This window comes from Hemicordylus capensis, chromosome 2 (assembly GCF_027244095.1).
Source record: "Hemicordylus capensis ecotype Gifberg chromosome 2, rHemCap1.1.pri, whole genome shotgun sequence".
In the NCBI taxonomy this organism is placed as follows: Eukaryota; Metazoa; Chordata; class Lepidosauria; order Squamata; family Cordylidae; genus Hemicordylus; species Hemicordylus capensis.
Genome location: NC_069658.1, coordinates 331127331 through 331148343, shown reverse-complemented (window position 1 = coordinate 331148343; position 21013 = coordinate 331127331). Strand labels below are relative to the sequence as shown.

Sequence of the window (21013 nt, the reverse complement as noted above, 5' to 3'; positions counted from 1 at the left end):
CTGAGCTCTCTGTCTGGAGTTGCTGCCTCGAGCAAGACAGAAAAGGAACTGGCAACTGGCGCCCTTGGGCGCCGGAAGCAAGCCTTAAAATTTGACTACTTCCTGCCTACTTTGAACATGCCTCAAACACAACCCGATTGTACAGGATAGTCTATGATCTCTGGGCAGGTAGTGGTGGGGGTAATCTCATGTTCGGGCCAACTTAGACTCCACAATTACTGCAATGTCCAATAATGAGGTGTCCAGTGACTCCTCTTATGTGGTTAGGTTGGATCAGTTCCAGTCTGTGACTCATGAGGATGTGGATAAGCTGCTTGGAACGATGTGGCATACCACCTGTTCTCTAGACCCTTGCCCAACAAGGCTTACACTATCTGGCAGGGGGGCTGTTGCAGAAGGACAGGTAGAGATTATCAATGCTTCTCTGAGGGAGGGCAGGATGCCTCCTTGCCTCTCTGACCCACTTCTAAATTTAGAAGCGCCCTCTCTGACCCGCTTCTAAGTTAGCCCCTTGGTATACAAAAGAACTATGGGGGCTGAAGTAGCAAGGTAGATGGCTAGAGCACAAGTGGAGAAAGACTTGTCTTGAATTCAACAGATTACAACACAGAGCACATTTGAAGATCCATGCTCATTTGAAGATCCATACCCGAGATCCATGCTCATTTGAAGATCCATACCCTACATGGCTTATACGATCTAGCAGGAAGGTTATTGGGGAGGGTCTTGTTAACTTCATTAATGCTTCTCTGAGGAAAAGCAAGATGCCCCCTTGGCTCAAGGAGGCAATTATTAGACCACTGTTGAAGAAACCTACATTAGATCCCTCAGAATTAAGCAACTATAGGCCTATCTCCAACTTTCCATGGCTGGGCAAGGTAACTGAGAGGGTGATGGCCTCCCAGTTCTAGATGAAAGAAACTGATTATCTAGACCCATTTCAGACAGGCTTTCAGACGAGCTATAAAGAGGAAACTGCCTTGGTCGGCCTGATGGATGATCTCCAATTGGAAATTGACAGAGGGAGTGTGACTCTCTTGGTCCTCTTGGCGGCTTTCAATACTATCGACCACAGTATTCTTCTGAAGTGTCTGAGGGGGATGGAAGGCACTGCTTTGCGATGGTTCCACTCCTACCTCTTGGGTAGGTTCCAGATGGTGTCCCTTGGAGACCATTCTTCAACATCTGAACTTTTTTATAGTGGCCCTCAGGTCCCCATATTGTCTCCGATGTTTAACATCGACATGAAATCACTGGAAGAGACCATCAGGAGATTTGGTGCAGGGTATTAATCAGTACACTGATGACACCCAAATCTATTTCTCCATGTCAACATCATCGAGAGAAGACATAACCTCCCTAAATGTCTGCCTGGAGCCAGTGATGGGCTAGATGAGGGATAAACTGAGACTGAATCCAGATAAGACGGAGATACTTATTGTGTGGGGTAGCAACCCGGAAGATGGGTGTGATCTGCCTATTCTGGATGGAGTCACACTTCCCCAGAAGGAACAGGTGCGCAGTCTGTGAGTGCTTCTGACTCTAAACCTCTCAGGTTTAGCAGGTCAAGGCAGTGGCCAGAAGTGCCTTTTATCAGCTTTGACTGATACACCAACTGATACTCCCTTCCTTGAGATGAATGACCTCAAAACAGTGGTACATATGCTGGTAACCTCCAGACTTGACTACTGCTATGCACTCTATGTGGGGCTGCCTTTATACATAGTCCAGAAACTGTAGATGGTCCAGAATGCAGCAGCCAGGTTGGTCTCTGTGTTGTCTTGGAGAGAACATATTATTCCAGTACTGAAAGAGCTACACTGGCTGCCGATAAGCTACCAGGCCAAATACAAGGTGCTGGGTATTTAAGAGAATGTCTTCTCTGCCATGAACCCCACTGCCCACTGAGATCATCAGGAGCACTGTTCCCTATAAGGAATGTGCACGTGTGCGCCCTCACAAGTTTTTGGATATCCGCTCAGTTTGTTTTAGATCCCACTCAGGTTGAATCAGGAAGGCCCCATTCTAAATGTACGTGCACACACACTGCCTTGATACTGCCTTCCAGAACAAAACTCATTCTGCACAGCGATGAAAAAAATTAGAGGAACCATTGAACAGGAGAGGTTCGTCTGCAGTTGCCACAGGCTCATCTGGTGGCTGCTGAGGGACGGGCCTTCTCCGTTACTGCCCCAAGGCTTTGGAATGCAAAGCTGAAATAAGCTGGCGGAAATAAGAACCTCTCCATCTCTGACAATTTTTTAAAAAGTCCTTAAAGATACATCTGTTGGCTTTTAATTAAATATTAGCTTAACCTGCGCAGAGCATCTGCGCGCTAGTACTTGATTGCTTCTCTCACCCCGTCACAGCCCCACTCACCTCTGAGATCTCTCCACCCTCACCTGAGCTGCACTCCTGCTCTTCCTCCTCCTTTCGGTTGCTTCCACCCTACTCACCCCTGTTGGTCACTTCTCCATCCCTTTAACCCCTCTTGGTTGCGGCTACAGTGTTGCTGGAGCCTATTGGCCAAGCTGCAGCCCCATCCCCAGAGACATCCCCACCCTCACCTGAGCAGCAGCAGCGGTTGACCGGTCCCTTCCTCGCTACTGCCACTGCCCTGGCCACTTGTTTCCCTCAAGCTGCTGACAGGCTGGGCCCATCCCTTGCCTGCCTGCCTCTGCCAATGACCTCAGTAGCCCCAAACAGCAGCAGTGGTTGACTGGGCCCTTCCTTGCTGCCAATAGGTGGCGCCATGGCCGCTTGTTCCCCTCAGGCTGCTGACAGGCTTGGGCCCGTCCCTTGCCCTTCCATCTTTCTCTCTTCCCCTACCTTCTTTTTCTCTCTTTCTCTCTCCTCCACTCACTCTTACCCTCTGCCTTTCTTACCCTCCCTTCTCTCTCTCCCTTCCTGAGTTAACAGACCTTGTTCATCTTGTTTCCTCATCCAACTCACACAACGGCAGCCTCCTTCTCCTGAAGGGGCTCTTTCCTCCCTCACAACCCCTCTCTTTACAGACCCCTGCCCACTATCCTTTTTATATATATTTCCCTCTCCTCTACACTCAAGAACATCTTCTGACCAGTAACAGTTGCATTCCAACTGACCTTAACCATCACAGGCTCCTCCTCCCTATCTGCATATGGAATCCCCACTGCCCAATCACCATGATGCTTCTGCTTGCGAACTCTCACAAGAGCTGCCACACACAGGATTAGCCACGGGTATGCCTTAGAGAATTTATTTATATATATATATATATATATATATATATATATATATATATATATATATATATATATATATATAAAAATAGAAGGTTGTTTTAATAGTTAACATGTTTTTTAAATTATTGTGTTTTAAAATTATTGTAATATTTTAACCTTTTTATTCTGTTGTAATTTATATAGTTTTATTGTAAACCACCCAGACACACAAGTTTTGGGCGGTATACAAATATACAAATAAGACCTTAAAGGGCCACTGCCAGTTGGCGGAGACAGTAAAGAGCTAGATGGACCAACCATTTGACCCAGTGTAAGACAGTTGTGTATCTTATAACTAGAAAGCTGTAGAGGCTTAGCTTGCCATGTCACCCTATGAAATTTTTTAAAGAACTACAGAAGAAAACAGGCATAAACACATATCTCACCATGTGGATCTCTTTTTCCAGTACCCCCAATTATATTTTTGTCAATATTACAAATTCAGTCATAACTTCATAATTCTCTGTTTTGTTTTTTAAAAGATGAAAGGGAAAGAAGGGAATTAGAAAGCAAGGTCATGCTGCGCTTCAGGGCAGCCCGGCTGCCAGAAATAAACTAACTGCATGGGGAGATATGATACAACCCTAATATAAGAGTGGGCAGATCAGATGACTAAATGCAACTGCAGTACAAGCAATGCAAGCAAACACCATCACAAACACAAGCAAGTCAACCTGCACTGCAACATACTGTCCTAAAGGATGATCATCCAATACTCTACTGCAGGGATTCTCAACGTTGGGTCCCCAGATGTTATTGACTTCAACTCCCATAATCCCCAACCAAAGGCCACTGGGGCTGGGGACTATGGTGAAGAGCCCCTGGTGGCGCAGTGGTAAAACTGCCGCCCTGTAACCAGAAGGTTACAAGTTCGATCCTGACCAGGGGCTCAAGGTTGACTCAGCCTTCCATCCTTCCGAGGTCGGTAAAATGAGTACACAGAATGTTGGGGGCAATATGCTAAATCATTGTAAACTGCTTAGAGAGCTTCGGCTATAAAGCGGTATATAAATGTAAGTGCTATTGCTCTTGCTCTTGCTATTAACATAGTAGCAAATGTAGCATTTGCTACGGACCCCGCATTTTCGGAGGCCCCGCACACCCGGCTTCCAACTGCCCTTTCTGCTCTCTCTACTTGGTGCATGGTGAAGAGCGTGCTGAGAAGTGGGCTCTGTTGACTCCTGCCTCCGCCGTGGTTGCAGTGAGCACCTGCTCTCACTTCACTTGCCTCCGATTAGCTGGCTCAGCTCAGCTGTAGTTCGCCCCTCCCCATCAACAAGTAATGGGCCATTACTTGCAGATCTTTATCAGGTGCATAGGTTTCCAGCTGTACTATTTCTATATGCTAGATTGTAGATTTAAATGATAGCAGAACTAACAGACTATATGGTTTGTGCCGTTTTCCAGTCTTGCCCTTCATTTTTCCTTGGCATGTTTGTTTTCATTCCTAAATCAAAAACTCTGGGAATTAAAGTTAAAACTTTACCTGTTTTTTTTGGTCCATATTAGATAAAATATCCCTTTTCTGCTAAATGTGCCTTTTAAGAGAAGGCCCAGCACAGCATCTGTTCCGTGGCTGTTCCTGGTGCCTACCACATTTTCCTTTTTAGAGTGTGAGCCCTTTGGAGACAGAGAATAATCTATCCACTCTTTATTTTTCTATAAAAACCACTTTGAGAATTTTGATTGGAAAAAAGTATATAAATGTTCACTGTTGTTGTAGTAAGTGTAAGTTTGTGGCTTGGTCTCCCATACTCCAAAATATAACAAATGAAAAAATTGAATTACTTTACTATGCAAGTAAATAATGTATGTTTTAATATTTATGTGCATTTTTTAATATGTAGGGCCCCTTTATAACATATTTATTTATTTTTATTTATTTATTTTTACATTTTTTATACCGCCTTTCGTTAAAAGAAAACCCCAAGGCGGTTTACAAAAATTAAAAACATACAGCAAAAAGCAGTAAAAACATCAAGCTAAAAACAAGCATAAAAACAAGACAACAGATAAAAACACACAAGAACAGCAGTAAAAGACGATTATGTAAAAGCCTGGGTAAAAAGCCAAGTCTTTAAAAGCTTTCTAAAAGCTGTGATGGAGTCCAAGGAACGAATGGCCACCGGGAGAGCATTCCAGAGTCTAGGGGCAGCAACAGAGAAGGCCCTGTCCCGAGTGCACGACAGCCGGGCCTCCCTCATTGTCGGCACCCGGAGCAAGGCCCCCTCAGATGTCCTAGTCAAGCGGGCAGCAACCCTTGGGAGCAGGCGGTCCCTCAAATACCCCGGGCCCAAACCGTTTAGGGCTTTAAAGGTCAAAACCAGCACCTTGAATTGGACCCGGAAACGAACCGGCAGCCAGTGCAGCTCTTTCAAAATGGGGGTGATATGTTCCCAGCGGGCAGCTCCAGATAAAACCCTCGCTGCCGCATTTTGCACTAGCTGCAGTTTCCGGATATTCTTCAAGGGTAGCCCCACGTAGAACGCGTTACAGTAATCCAGCCGCAACGTGACTAAGGCGTGGGTAACCGTGGCCAGATCTACCTTCTTGAGAAAGGGACGCAACTGGCGCACCAGCCGAAGCCGTGCAAAGGCACCCCTGGCCTCCGCCTCCACCTGAGCCTCCAAAAGCAGAGCCGGGTCCAGTAGTACCCCCAAGCTGCGTACTTGCTCCTTCAAGGGGAGTGCAACCCCATCCAGAACCGGTAAAATCTCCTCATCCCGATTGGCTCTCCTACTGACCAAAAGTACCTCCATCTTATCCGGATTCAATTTCAGTTTGTTAGCCCACATCCAACCCATCATGGCCTCCACCCCCCGATGCAGGACATCCACCGCCTCCCTAGGATCAGATGACAAGGAGAGATAGAGCTGAGTGTCATCCGCATATTGCTGACAACTCAGTCCAAATCCCCGGATGACCTCTCCCAGCGGCTTCATGTAGATGTTAAACAGCATGGGGGACAAGACCGAACCCTGCGGGACCCCACAGGCCAACGGCCACGGGGCCGAGCAGCAGTCCCCCAGCACCACCTTCTGGACCCTCCCCTCAAGAAAGGACCGGAACCACTGCAACACAGTGCCTCCGATTCCCATACTCGAGAGGCGGCCCAGAAGGATACCATGGTCGATGGTATCGAACGCTGCCGAGAGGTCCAGCAGAACCTACAGGGACGCACTCCCCCTGTCTAGTTCCCGGCGTAGGTCATCCACTAGAGCGACCAAGGCAGTCTCAGTTCCATACCCGGGGCAGAAGCCAGATTGAAAAGGGTCCAGATAATCCGTATCATCCAAGACCCTCTGCAGCTGGGACGCCACCACACGCTCCATCACCTTGCCCAAGAAGGGAAGGTTAGACACAGGTCTATAATTGTCCAGGTTGGAGGGATCAAGGGAGGGCTTTTTTAACAGAGGTCTTACCACCGCCTCCTTAAGGCACGATGGCATCCTGCCCTCCCTTAACGAAGCATTAACGATCACCTCCAGCCATCTGCCTGTCCCTTCCCTGGCAGCTTTTATTAGCCATGAAGGGCAAGGGTCAAGAGCGCACGAAGTCGCCCGCACACTGCCCAGGATCTTGTCCACATCCTCAGGCCACACCAACTGAAAAGAATCCAAAACAATGGGACCAGATGGTACCAGAGGCACGTCTGCCGGAACTGCCAAAACTCTGGAGTCCAGGTCAGCACGGATGCAAGCGACTTTATCTGCAAAGCGACAGGCAAAGCGATCACAAAGAGCCGTAGATGACTCCTCCCCCATTGTCCGGGGGGATGTGTGGAGCAATGTTTTCACCACACGAAACAGCTCTGTTTGCCTGCACTGAGCAAATGCAATGGAGGCGGAGAAAAAACGTTTCTTCGTCGCACCCACCGCCACGGCGTAGTCCCTAAAATGGGTTCTAGCCCGTGTTCAATCGGATTCGTGACGACTCTTCCTCCAGCGTCGCTCCAGCCGTCGTCCGAGTTGCTTCATCGCCCTAAGCTCCGAGGAAAACCAAGGAGCAGAACGGGCTCCACCAAGCCGGAGAGGGCGCTTGGGGGCAACCGTGTCAACATCCTGGGCCATCTCTCCATTCCAGAGATCAACCAAGGCCTCGACAGGGTCATCAGCTCTGGACACTGGAAACTCCCCGAGGGCCGTCTGAAATCCAAGCGGATCCATAAGCCTCCGGGGGCGGACCATCTTAATCGGCCCACTACCCCTGCAGAGGGCAGACGGAGCAGTCAAACTAAACCCCACCAGGTGATGATCTGTCCATGACAAGGGAGAGATCTCAAATTCCCCCACCTCCAGATCATTTATTTCCTGGTCGGCAAAAACCAGATCCAGAGTGTGTCCCGCCACGTGGGTAGGGCCCGATACCAATTGAGACAGGCCCATATGCTACAGGCCCCGCACTAGCTTAATCTGGCCCTGGCTGGGGATTATGGGAGTTAAAGTTCAATAACATCTGGGGATCCAATGTTGAGAATCCTTGCTGCAACTCTTATCCCCTCCTAACAGAGTAAAGAGCCATCTTTTAAAAGTGGTGATTCTCTTTATTTAGTAAGGGGAGAGCAACTGGCCCTGTTCATCCCCAGCACAGCATCCCTCCAGTGTCTCTCTTATATTTCTTTTTTTAGATTGTGAGCCCTTTAGGGCCAGGGAGCCATTTTATTTATTTATTTATATCACTAGCTTTAAGTACCCGACATTGCTCAGGCTTTTGGTCAGAATTTCTCTTTCTTATTGCATCCATATCTGTTTTGTGGATCTGCTTGTTGTATGTCTGTCTGTTCAAGGTAGTTGTCAAGGTTCCCGAGTACCCTATGTTACTTGTAGGGTCCAAGGAAGTCACTGTGCCACGTTTGGTCCTGATAGCTCAAAGAGTGTGGGATTGTATAGGGAACAGACAGACACTCAATTTTATATAGTCATCCCTTGCCAACTGCGGGTTTCCCAAACACTGTTTTAAGTATCCGCAACTGGGAATTTGTGGCAGGTCTTGCCAATCGTGACCTGAGTATCCACGGTTTGGCGAGATTTTTGGACAATTTGGGGGTGGGTATTTTTGGAATTTTTGAAGGTCAGGGTGTGATTTCCAGGGCTCAGAGGGTGATTTTTTTTCTATTTAACACTGTATTTTTTGGTCTTTTCCCAACCATGATTCCCCTAATCCCCTCTTTACAAAGTATTTCTGTTGCTCTCCAACCATGAATTAGCCAACTGCAAGGTTTCCCCACAATGGAACCCTCACGAATGGCAAGGGATGACTGTATATAGATATATCTAAACCACTATGGGGACCTTCACTGAAAAGCGGAATATAAATATTTGTCATATTCATATCCTTCTTTTCTCCCATCTTCCTTCAACAGCATTCTTCTGCTAGCTTTATTATCATTTCCCAATAATCTGTTCTACTGTAAGGCCAACTACCTGAAATTCAAGCTGACGCTTGTTTTATGGGAAAATATCATAGCAATAGCCAGCATGGTGCAGTAGACAGAATGTTGGGCTTTGATATGAAAAACCTCAAGTTCAAAATCCTTCTTGACTGTGAAGTGCAGTGAGCAGCAAGTTGATGTCTCTTAGCCTAGCCTACCTCACAGGGTGTCTGGGAGTCTTAAGTAGCTCTCCCGAGTTTCTTGGAGGAGGGTAGGCAGAGGTAGCTCAGGTATTGGGCCACCTGAGGTGAGGAAGGGTGTGGCAGTCCCTCCCTTCTTCGTGCCCCATACCCTTTCAAAGCCTGAAAGGGTCAGACTGGGAGCTCCCAATTTGATCCTTGCAAGCTTTAAAGGAGACAGAGAGTGAAGAGGGGCTACTGGAAGCCCCTTCTTCTGCCCTATGCCTCTTTCAAGCCCTGCAAGGGTCAGATCCAACCCTTGCCAGCTCCTCCTTCCAGAAGGAGGAGGCGGCAGACAGACAGACAGACAGGGGAGCCACTGCAGCAGCAGCAGCAGGTGATAGGCAGTGCCCACATGAAGTACACCCCAGTAGAATGGAAGGGAAGCAGAGGAAGTGATGGGGGCAAGCAAGCAGGGCGGCAGCACCCACACACGCTGCTTGAGGCAACCGTCTCACTGAGCCTCATGAAAAGGTTGGCCCAGGAGGTAGGATACAAATGTAACAGAGCAATATGTTGGAGGGAACTCAGCTTAAAATTACTGAACAATTCATGCACACACTTTTTTAAAAGGCAAACAGTATTTTATGGTCAACAGAGGTGAAAGTTGTCAAACATTTGCAGAGATAGGCTCAAGCTGCTGTTGTCCTCAGCTTGCACTATGCAGATACAATAAGTATTGATTAGAAAGGCCACTGGGCAGAAAGGTTTCTCCAGATTAGCCTTAACAGATGCTATAACAAAGCCCTGAGCAAAAAAAAGGGGGCAGGGAGAAGTTTGCAAAATTGCACAGAAGGGTTTGACAATAAAGCATGACTGAGAAATTCCAGGGAGATTCAGTCTGCCAGAGATCATCAAAAGTGAGATGTTGGAGACTTCCCAGCTGCAACTGCTACAAAACATCCTGGCCCAGGAGGAGTATTGGAAGCTTGTTCTAAAGAGATCTGTCGGGAGGCTGCCAAAGAAAGAGTCCACTGAACCTCTGATTTCTGAGCCTGCTTTTATAAAGCTCTGAATCATAAGGAACCACATTCAAACAGTTTCCAGATGAATTGAGAATCTACACCTCTCTAAAACTGCTGCTTATCCAAACTATTACATCCTTTTTACGGTAAGGCAACAAGAATGGGATTCAGGGCTTGAATTTTGTACTGCATGCCTGGCAAGTCTGAGGAAACATTTCAGGAGTCAGACATATTTTTCATAATTCCCAAGAAACAGATATTTTTTTCAGGAGAGAAAATGAGAATGCAAGCTTATAGTCCCACATCTGAAAACAGAGCAAACAGAATAAATCCACTTACTCAACTGGCTGTGAACTGTTTTCACTTAAACAGAACCTAATTGGCTCTTTAATGGCCTCCTTGAGCATATCCTGTTCTGTAATATGAGCGATTATGTCACTAGAATTTATTGTTTATAGGCCTGAACATATTGTTTAGCCAAAGTGCCTAATATTTTTATAGATGCATGTAAAGGGATGTTTTGTTTCTTTGCTTTCATACACATAGAGATAAATAATTGTGGCCAACAATAGGCCCTGATCTCCTGTGTACAGTAGGCTCTCTTGAAGCAGTTGGTTTCTTCTTTCCTTGCAGATTTCGGCATAAAGATGAGCAACATAGTGGAAATCTGAAGTTAGCTTAGCATATTTGCCAAGCTGGGAGTTTAGCACAAAGGAATAATCACAGCTATATGATCTAGCTCTTTAAAGGCATTTCCCAGCAGGGATGATCTCCAATAGGTGTGCAGACATAACCTCCAATAGCATCTGCTGCAAAGGCTCCCCCGCAACCCCCAGCATTTAATAGCTATGGGGTTTCTTTTTAGCCTTTTCATATAATAACCATCTCTTTATCAATACTATTCACTAAGGAAAATAGATGCAAGATCTATAATCTGTAGAGAAGCTGAAATTGCTTGGCATTGTATAAATATCCTTACAGTAAAACGTACTGCACAAAGATGTACAAATTGCAAACATACAATGATAAATTAGTTGTTCTCCTAGTCATTTTGAGAACTTAAGTTCAGATTGTGGGGAATCAGACCTTGACCAGAATCAGTAATACAACTGCTAACTCCTGAACCTGTGTAAACACCACCACTATTGGCACTGATAACAGTTAAGGATCTTCATTATTGAATTCTATGAAGTGCCCCACAGCTTGACATTTGGGTCCTGACAGTTAAACATAAATTTGTCACACCTGATAGAACGTGACTCTTTTCCAGACAGGTCATCTGTTAATCTCCTCAAATAGTTCAGCTGAACTATACTTTGCAGAGGCTCTGGAAGTGCTGGTTTCTTTGGTTGAGGCCATCAGTAGCTTACAATATATATTTTTTAAAAGATGGATACTACATTCAGTTGCCTTTGGAAAGAATTGAGCATCATCACCAACATTACAGAAGTCTACCCTTCTTCTCCCTCACGGCAAATTCTCACAGCATGGGTACACTTTCAGGAGTTACTCCTACATTTTAAAATGCTGTGCTCAGAGAACTTCAGGTGGTTGTGGTATCTGCAAGCTCTTTTATTTAGCACTGGCTGATGAAAGACTGAAACCCTTTCTTTTCAGATTTGGACCTGCTAGCTGTCATTACTCCTCTCATAACATTAAGGCAGGACTATGGCAAAAGATGTGTATGTGGGGCCATGATAGACTTCTAGAAGACTATAGCTGGTGGTACACACACACACACCCTCCGATGGAGGTGACTTGCCTCAGTGTTTCAGGGCTTGGCTTTCAACCATTTTCTCTGGCAGAATTCAAGGTGCTGTTTTTGACCTACAGAGATTAGAATGAATCCTATCAAACTACAGGAGACACTGATCCCCCACCCTAGTAGTATGTTTTTGAGTATCTATCTTAAACATGCTGCCATGAGACCAACCTCAAAACAAACAACATTGAAGTCTAACATTTAAAATAGAAGGACAGGAAATGTCAAAAACCTACTCTGATGAGTCTTAGATGTCACGTATGTGAGATAATTATTTGGACAGAAATTAAAGAGAGGGCATGCCCTCAGCTCCTGCCTGTGGCTTCCAGCGGTATCTGGTGGGCCACTGTGCAAAACAGGATGCTGGACTAGATGGGCCTTGGGCCTGATCCAGCAGGGCTGTTCTTATGTTCTAAACAATCCTAAACATCCCCAAAAAGATGTAATGGACAATGGCATAGAAGTTCTACTACCTAGCTCCAGGCAGAATGAACTCTTCTACAGAAATGCCCTGGCGTACACACAGACCCCCAATCCAGAGGGTTCTTGACCACTCACCTCTCCATCACTATCAGATATAACAATACATGCATCCATAAAACTGCGCTTCAACTTGGTATTGGACAGTCCTCTTGACTCTTCTTCTTTCCGATCCTGGGTCTGGGAATCGGGCCCATCTGCAGTTTTCCTCTTCTTCTTTGGCATCCTTTCCACTGAAACAAAAAAAAAAAATTGTTTTCATCAGTTCTGGTTCATTTTCCCCTAACAGATTGCTGCCTTGTTACTTTGAGGCAAAACACCCTAAGCATTTCTGAAATTTCATTCCAGGCCCATAGATTTAAGAGTTATTAGAAGTCACATCCAGAAATCCCTGCTCATCCAACTAATAACTACTTACATAGCCAATTAGCTTTGAAAATGCTGGAAAACACAGGCTAAAGGCATGTTCCAAAGCCATTGGTAAAAAAGCATATCACAACTTGCCAAAAACCATACGTTTCACACCAGGAAATATCAGCCCTCCATCCCAAATCCATGGACTTCCCTATTAGCTCCCTTCCTACTCCACTACTGATGCAGAACAAATTGAGAGGGGGACAGTGGATCATGCAGGGTTCAGCACTGTAGAAAGCAAAGCCAAAGCATCAGAATCAATTGCCAGCTCTCTCACTCAACTAGGCATGGGAGAAGAGCTGCGTGATTTTTTTTTCCAAATGATACAGACATGCTCACAGAGGAACAGCTTGAAGGTGCACTGTAGAAATAAGGCAAAGGTCAGAAGAACAGCAAAAAGACTCAATTTCAAGTAGAGAGGAAAGTCAAGGACACTTGGTTCTCCTTTTATGGCCTCAGCTTTTCTGTCAAAGAGCGTGCTTACAGTGCCCTCTGGTGGGAGAGGCTATGGCTACCAGCAACAGAAAGGGAAAAACCAGCTGACTATTAACACCACAAGACTTATGAGAAATAGAGGGGAGGGCAGGTGCAAGTGCAATTAGAGTGAGAGTTTTCGGCAATGTCTTTCCTTGCCAGACTATACATAGCAAGAGAGCTCCACAACAAGTGTTAGCAGCGAAAGCACAGCCAGGAAAGCTGATTAGGGCCCTTGGCCAACTGAGAGAAGCAGCAAGATGGCAAATGCTTTTCCTCTCCATTCTCCAAAGCGTTTCTGGCAATTGGTGCAGCATGCAAACTGGCCACAGCACAATCAAACATTCTGATAACACCTCTCACTCTGAGACCTTGTACAGAAAGGACACAACAGGAAGGAAGTCAAAAAGGTGCAGAGAAGGGAAGACAAGGTCTCGTTGCATGAAAGCTGTACAGACAGGAAGAGAATCTGGGACTGCATTCCTATCAGTGCAGATACTGAACTAGGCTGCATGGCATCCCTTTGAGATGGTCAAGGAACCCACCTACTGGATGGGTTCCAACATGGATTCACACTGCCCAGTCCTCAAAAATGGACTGCACTGGCAGGGAGGTTACTTGAGCACCCAAATCCTCTCCCAGTGGGCCCAAGGCAAGCATTGCATGCCAGTCACATAACTCCAGGTTCTGCACTCTCCACCTATCTAAATAGTTCACACCAGGACAGTGGGACGAGGGAGCAGGACAAGTGGTCAGGGGGATGGAGTAGCAGCAGACAAGGCAGAAATGCACGGAAGTCTTCAGCCCCATACTGTGAGACAATGGTGGTGGCTAAGAGCGTGAGCAGGGACGCTCCAGTTGAAATCTCCCCTCAGCTACAGATTCACCAGAGGGCTTGAGCAAACTGCTGTCTCACAGCCTCAGCCCCATACGTGCAACAGAACAACACTGGCCTACCTCACAAGGCTCTTATAGGGAAGACCGGATTCAATTTCTACACATTTGTATACTGCCAAAATACACACATCTCCAGGCAGTTTACAGAAAATGCAACAGAAAAAGTCCTGGGGAACCCAAAGCAAAGTAAAAGCTCCAGACAAAGACGGATAAAACAATCTCCAGAGTCTGAGGGCCAAGAACACACAACCCTTGCATTTACATAAGCCATAGAGGTTGCAAGGATTTACATTGCAAGACATATGGAAGAAACCCTGCAGAATTCTCATGAGAGCCAGGTCAGAAATGGACCTTAAAGGCAGCAATCTCCTTTTCTCCTAAGACCGGATGGTAGCCAGTCAATTATATGGGAGAAAGTAATGAAAGATTATGGGATAAGGAAAGTAAGTTCAGTCACACACTGCTGCTGGTATTTGCTCCTTGTAATCTGAGCATCTGAAGCAAAGGATATCTTTGCCCTCTCTCCCCTGTCTTCCTGATCATAGGCAAACCTTTTATTTTTGTTACATAGAACACAAGACAAGCCATTGAGAACTGAGATTACTTCAATCTGCATAGCTCTGCCCTGTGTTCCATTTCCTGGTCATGCCAGAGTGTGAAGAAATGATGGGGAAAGGCTTTGATAGGAATATGGGGTGGGGTGGGGATCAATGTAAATTTACAGCAGAAAGTTGCATTGGTCCTTGCCCAATGAGTTTCACAGCAGAGAAAGAACAGTGATGGGAGAGGGAAGAGTAACAAAAGATAAATGTGAGCAAGTGCAGTAATGCTTATGTAGGCTTTGTTGTGGTTGGGGACAACTGCATGGCTAAGCAAAGAAGGACTCTATAGTGAAAGTAGGCTTTGATGAGATATTTGAAAGGAGTCAGAGAGGTGGCATCATAAGTGTTCTTGGAGAAAGCTCCAGGGACAAAGGACAACAAGGGAGAATGGGCAGAACTTTTTAAGAGGAGACCATCAGACATCAATTGCAGTTAGAAATGTCTGTTCCAGTTATGTCTGAACTCCTGTCTACAGCCTTTCACAAACAAGCCACAAACAGAAATTAGCAGGATAGAAATTATGTGGGAAGAGAAGATTGAGGGAGCAGCTTCATGTGCTCAAAGCTTACTGGATTCAGAACCTGTACTTCCTGAATCCCTAAACTTCTCTCTGAACTTCTATGTGTGTAAATAGGTCCATCTAGCTCAGTATTGTCTACACAGACTGGCAGCGGCTTCTCCAAGGTTGCAGGCAGGAGTCTCTCTCAGCCCTATCTTGGAGAAGCCAGGGAAGGAATTTGGAACCACCTGCACGCATCTGCTCTGGGAATATCTTACAGTGCTCACATGTAGACTCCCATTCAAATGCAAAGCAGGGTGGATCCTGCTTAGCAAAGGGGACAATTCATGCTTGCTACCACAAGACCAGCTCTTCTAAGCCTAATTTCGACCAATATCTCCTAATTTCTATCAAGACCATCTAATTCTCCAATATTCTCACCTTGGTTGTATACTCGTACAACCAAGGGCAGCTGGCCAGTAAGAACGGGGCAGGCTATGTCATGCCCCATGTCCCCACAAACAAAAACAGGATCCAGCAGTGTATTGGACTTACCAGCAGCCAGAGAAGTATCTCAAGCAGGGAGCTTTCGCCAGACCCTCCTCCCAGTGCCTTTAACTTCCTGGCTGGAACAGCTGTTAATCAAGCTGCTCCACCTTCTGATTCCTAGTGGGTGGCTCCTGGCATTGCCCACTCAAGAAAGTAAAAAATCGGATTGAAAATACAGCCCCTGAAGCCAAAAGGGAATATATTTTTCACTCATTTTTACTGCCTTCTGGGGGCAGGACCAGGCTTGCGCCCCCTAGCAATCAGACTGGCTGGAGCAGCTTGATGAGCAAGCTGTTCCAGCCAGTAAGAGCAAAATAGGAAGTTAGGGGGAGGAGGAAGCTCTCTGCTGGCTGTTGTAAGTCTTCCTGTGTTTGTTTTTGTTTGGGGGTAGAGAGGGAGAGAGAGAGAGAGAGAGAGAAAAGTGGGGGTGGACAGCAAGGCTTAGAGAGAGAAAATAGGCTTGGTGAGGTGGGGACTTGGTTAGAGAGAGGGGGTAAGGTTTGGTGGGGGGCTTGAGGAGAGAGAGGGGGGAAAGGCTTGGAGAGAGTGGGACTTGAGAGAGAGAAATGAGGTATGGCAAGAGTTGGTGAGATAGAGAGAGAGAGAGAAGAGAGGCTTGGTGAAAGAGAGAACAGGCTTAGTAAAGCAGGGAACTTGGGTGTGTGTGGGGGGGGGCTGTCCTTTGATCGGTGTGATTGCCCTGAGCCCAGCACTGGCACTGGCCCCACTCTGGGCACACTACAGTGCAGCCCGCCCTCCTCTCTCCCCCAGTCTCAGCCACTTACCTTTCCACACATGCAGCCCAGCTGGAGCCAATCTTGTGTGTGGATAGGCAGCACAGGCTGAAAGGCTCTGAGGCAAGCTGCTAGAGCTCCTTCTCTCTCAGCTGTTCGGCGGGTGGGCAGGGCTCCCAGAGAGGCCTCCATGCAGGCCTCTCTGAAGCCTGAAGCTCAGGAAGGAAGGAAGGAAGGAAGGAGGCAGGCAAGCAGTGTCTAGTGCTGGCTTCCCTTGCCCACCACATCTCTCTGCAGACCCTCAGCCGAGCCAAGCCTTTGCCTGCTTAGTAATGGAGGTATGATGTGATTTCCTTTTTGTGGTTATTTCCCCCACCACCCACCAAATAGTTAGAAATTGAATTGCCATAGGGCTTTGGTATTGAGCAGATATAGGGCATGGTGGGAGGAATATGTATATTTAAATTGAAGTGGACTGGACAAATGGTTGGTTTTTAAATATTTTTTTGAATTTAAAAAACCCATCCAAAAAATCTTATGTGGCTTGTTTCATGGCAGAAAATTACAAAAACCTCTGGAACAATATAGAATATATATATTTATTTATAAATGCACTATGCTCAGGTAGATTTGCAAACCAGAAAGTCTGAGATCTGTGAAGCATGTATTGTGCTTTTTATTTGTATTTCTTTAGAAATGCATTATATGTCCAAGCTGGTTGGACATGTCCAAAAACCTCACTCACACTATATGTCATCAATCAGTATGATTCTGTAATGATATGAAACATTAAGGAGGCCCTGCAAATGCTGATTCACCGCCAACCCTGCACCCTGCTAGGGATGGCTCTGTGTGTGTGTGTGTCTGTCAGGGAGGGGGGACATGGCAAGGCTTGGCGAAAGACAGAAGGCCACAATTGGCTCTATCTCTCACTATCCCTGGCTCTGCCCATCACCTGCCCTGCCTGGCGCGCACGCACACACACACACACACCCTCTCAGGAGTCACCAGCCACCACTGCGTACAACATAATGTCTGAATGGACAAATTCTTCACTTGAAGACGGCACAAACCACTCCAATTTATATCCGTTATGTCCTTTAAAGCAATAGGCAGACAGTACATGGAAGACAGTTTAGTAAAATTCAGTCTTACTGTTGCTTCACATTCAGTAAATCAGACTATGCATCTGAAATACAAGGAAATGGACAGAGGAAGGGCACTTGCAAGTCTGCCAAAAACAACATTCACACCAGAATTCAACTCCCTCTGATACTGCACTACATCTTCTGCCTGATAGATCACATTAGATAGTGTATTGCTAAGAAGCACTAACTGGAGGTACAATGACTCACTCATCCCTACATTTGCAAAGAGACAACACAGAGATTTAACTACACCACTGCCGCTCTGAAATGGAAGGGATTGAAGTCCCTCAACAGCATAAATTAAGAGACCAAGGCTAGTCAGGAAGCACTGAAACAGTTGTTTTCATATCTCCCTCTCATTTTCTCTCTTGGCATCTGCTGTTAACTAAGGCCAGTATTTTGTTTCAGTGTAATAGAACATATCAAAGAGTTAAGTACTTTGCAACTGATTCCGATGTTGGCTCACAGAAAGGTTTTCTAATTATCTGCTTTTTCATCTTGAGATCCAAATATTACAATTCTATGTACACTTACCTAGGAGTAAGTCCTGCTGCCACAATGGGACTGACTTCTGATTAAACACACACTGGGTTGCACTATAAGGACACTGCTCTCTTTCCTTCAACTGAGAGCCAAGGTGACCCATTAATAAGCGGACCCATGTGCATTTCATGTCAGAACTTGCACTTTTCAGGGGTATCCTTGAAAATGCCCCATTTATGGTTTTTTGCTATTTTCTCTCATAATCATCTATCACTTTGATGAATAAGAAAACAATTACCAGCAGGATAATTCACAATCTTGACACTGCAGCCACTAGACCTGCCAAGCTGTGACAGCTTAAAATGCTCAAAAACGAAGCCAAAAATGAATGACTCTCATCCCCAAATGAGTTTTTGAGAGGTTTGAGCTACAGGCTGCTGATTTCTGAGCTGCTACCCCATCCTTAGGAATGATAAATACATTGCTAACAATCAGCACCATCGACTAAGCCCTCATTATTGCATTCATTAGTGTTCAAACATAATACACAGAACCCTCCTCAGTTACTTCCAGTTTCAACATGCTTTGCAAACACTAACAAATTCACAGCAGCCCCCAAAGACTGTGTTTAATTGCATCCACTTTCCAGAAAACCTTAACAAAAATCTGGATGACACATACATAAGTAACATATAGCTAATGCTACCAAATTTCCAGAAAGGGTCCACACTATCACATTTTAGGTCACTGCTGATTGCTCAAGATTAATGAGACTCTTACAAGCACAGTTCATCCAACATCAGCCTACTGCAGGGTCTTGCATCTTCAAATGAAGGCTTTATTTATTTTATTATTATTATTACATTTATATCCTGCTCTTCCTCCAAGGAGCCCAGAGTGGTGTACTACATACTTAAGTTTCTCTTTCACAACAACCCTGTGAAGTAGGTTAGGCTGAGAGGGAAGTGACTGGCCCAGAGTCACCCAGCTAGTTTCATGGCTGAATGGGGATTTGAACTCGGGTCTCCCCGGTCCTAGTCCAGCACTCTAACCACTACACCATGCTGGCTCTCTTAATGTGAGGGCCGCCTACAAAATGAAGAACAAGAAGGGTGGATCACAAATCTGGTAAAATCCAATAGATCTTTTTTTTTTTTAGATGCACACAGCCATTACAAATAGAAAACAAATTCAAGTCTCTCTCCAGTATACAGCAGATCTGTAATGCTTGCAGGGCTCAAAGAGCAAACAGCAGCAAAGTGGGAATAAAGGCACGGAAGTGCAGAGCTTCATATTCATACTTTATGCATCAGACAAGTCTTTTCCCCTTGCAAAGACCAGAAATCTAAGCATACCTTGAAAATATCAAAATCAAAGGGACTTATTTCCAAGAAAATGTGTTTAGGTTTAAGATGGGTTGCTTGTACAGAGCTCTGTCCCCAGGCTGTTGCCTTTGAAATCTCGTGCCCCAATAATCAAGTTGGTCTCTAAGGGACTAACCAAGGCTGCTGAAAACTGCTTCTGCATGGCAGAACTCCACACAGCGAAAAGTAAAGTTTGCATTGGGATGACCACATCAGTCATCCCATCCATGGAAAGCCATAAGGTTCTGGACAGACTTGTGTGGTAAGCCCAATACCAATTGTGCCACATGGACCTGGGAGTCAACATCTATGCCCCCCACACCCTGGGCAGAGCTTCAGGGATTCTGACCTAGAAATGAGCTTGGCCCCATCACAGCCCAGCCTCACCACTGGCAACTGATGCTGCAGTTGAAAGAAAAGGAAGGAGCATTCCAGGACCAGTGAGCTAATATCTCTACCTTTTGCACATAGCTCTAGTAATACGGCCACAACACCTGGGACTCTTCATGTCTTCTCCTTTCCCCCCATAAGAACAGCCCTGCTGGATCAGGCCCAAGGCCCATCTAGTCCAGCATCCTGTTTCGCACAGTGACCCACCAGATGCTGATGGAAGCCACAGGCAGGAGTTGAGGGCATGCCCACTCCCCTGCAAGTTACTCCCTCCTTTAAAATGGATTTCATATTTACAGTGTCATTTTGATTTTATTTAGCTTCTTTTATTCTCTGAATTATTAAATTTTTTTAGATCACAAGTCTCTTGGGTACAGAAGCAGTAACGTTTAGAATAGCTGCAAGCCACATGAGCCCATGGGAAAGAGCAGGATGTCAATTAAATAAATCAATACATAACATTTTCAGTGGCCTCCATATGAGATAAATAATATTTGAATTGGGCCCAAGACACTTGCTCTTCTGATGCCAGATATGGCATTCTAATGGCCTTATTTCAAATTAAAAAATCCTGGGTTTGAAGCTCACTCTTTAAGATGGTCATTACCCTGGCATGTTCCCCAGCTATTAGAATGTAGTTTTGTTGTTTTAGATCTGCCTGTAACCAAGTCGAATGATTGCCAGAGAACACTGAGCAATCTCAGTCAGTCTAAGGCACATCTCAAATTAGCCTACTCCTTTAAGCATAATTGTTAGAAAACATATCTTGAAAATATTTCCATTCAGTACCACTGCAAAGCTTCACAGAACATCAATTCAAACATTTCCATTTGATTAGAGACATCTCCCCAGCCCTTTGCAAAAGGATCTATAGCTTTCTGAAATCCATTGCTCAGTTCATTTTGTTCAGAACATTCAAGCCCTTATTTTGGCCCCTAACCAAATAAGGCTGTCCTGTGTTTGAAATTGAAAAACACACCCATTCAAAAATTATTCCAAAGCAGCCACCTCTTTTGTTGAGATACCAAGTCTGAGAACATAGCTACAGAGCCCTACAACATTCACTCCCAACTCATTATGTGCTTACATAATCAGCCTGAAAGTCCCTTTTATTTATTTATTTAAAAATATTTCTATACTGCCCAAAACTTGCGTCTCTGGGTGGTTTAAAATTAAAATCATTTGAAACATCAAATCAATTAGCAATTAAAATCATTTAAAACATTTAAAATTCAGTATTTTAAAAAATTAAAACTATAAATCTAATTAAAAGCCTGGGTGAATAAATGTGTCTTCAGTGCCTTTTTAAGAGTTACCAGAGATGGGGAGACTCTTATTTCAACAGGGAGCACATTCCAAAGTCCAGGGGCAGCAACGGA

At 45.4% G+C, this 21013-nt stretch overlaps 1 protein-coding gene across 5 annotated transcripts in view; it reads right to left on the bottom strand.

Annotated features, from left to right (window-relative positions):
* Positions 1-21013, bottom strand: part of UIMC1 (ubiquitin interaction motif containing 1) — an 85171-nt gene that overhangs the window by 60546 nt on the left and 3612 nt on the right. For all 5 annotated transcript variants that reach the window (XM_053292811.1, XM_053292812.1, XM_053292808.1 and 2 more), the window contains exon 2: positions 12159-12313. In XM_053292811.1, coding sequence (XP_053148786.1) covers positions 12159-12313 — 155 coding nt within the window. The remainder of the gene's footprint in view (positions 1-12158; positions 12314-21013) is intronic.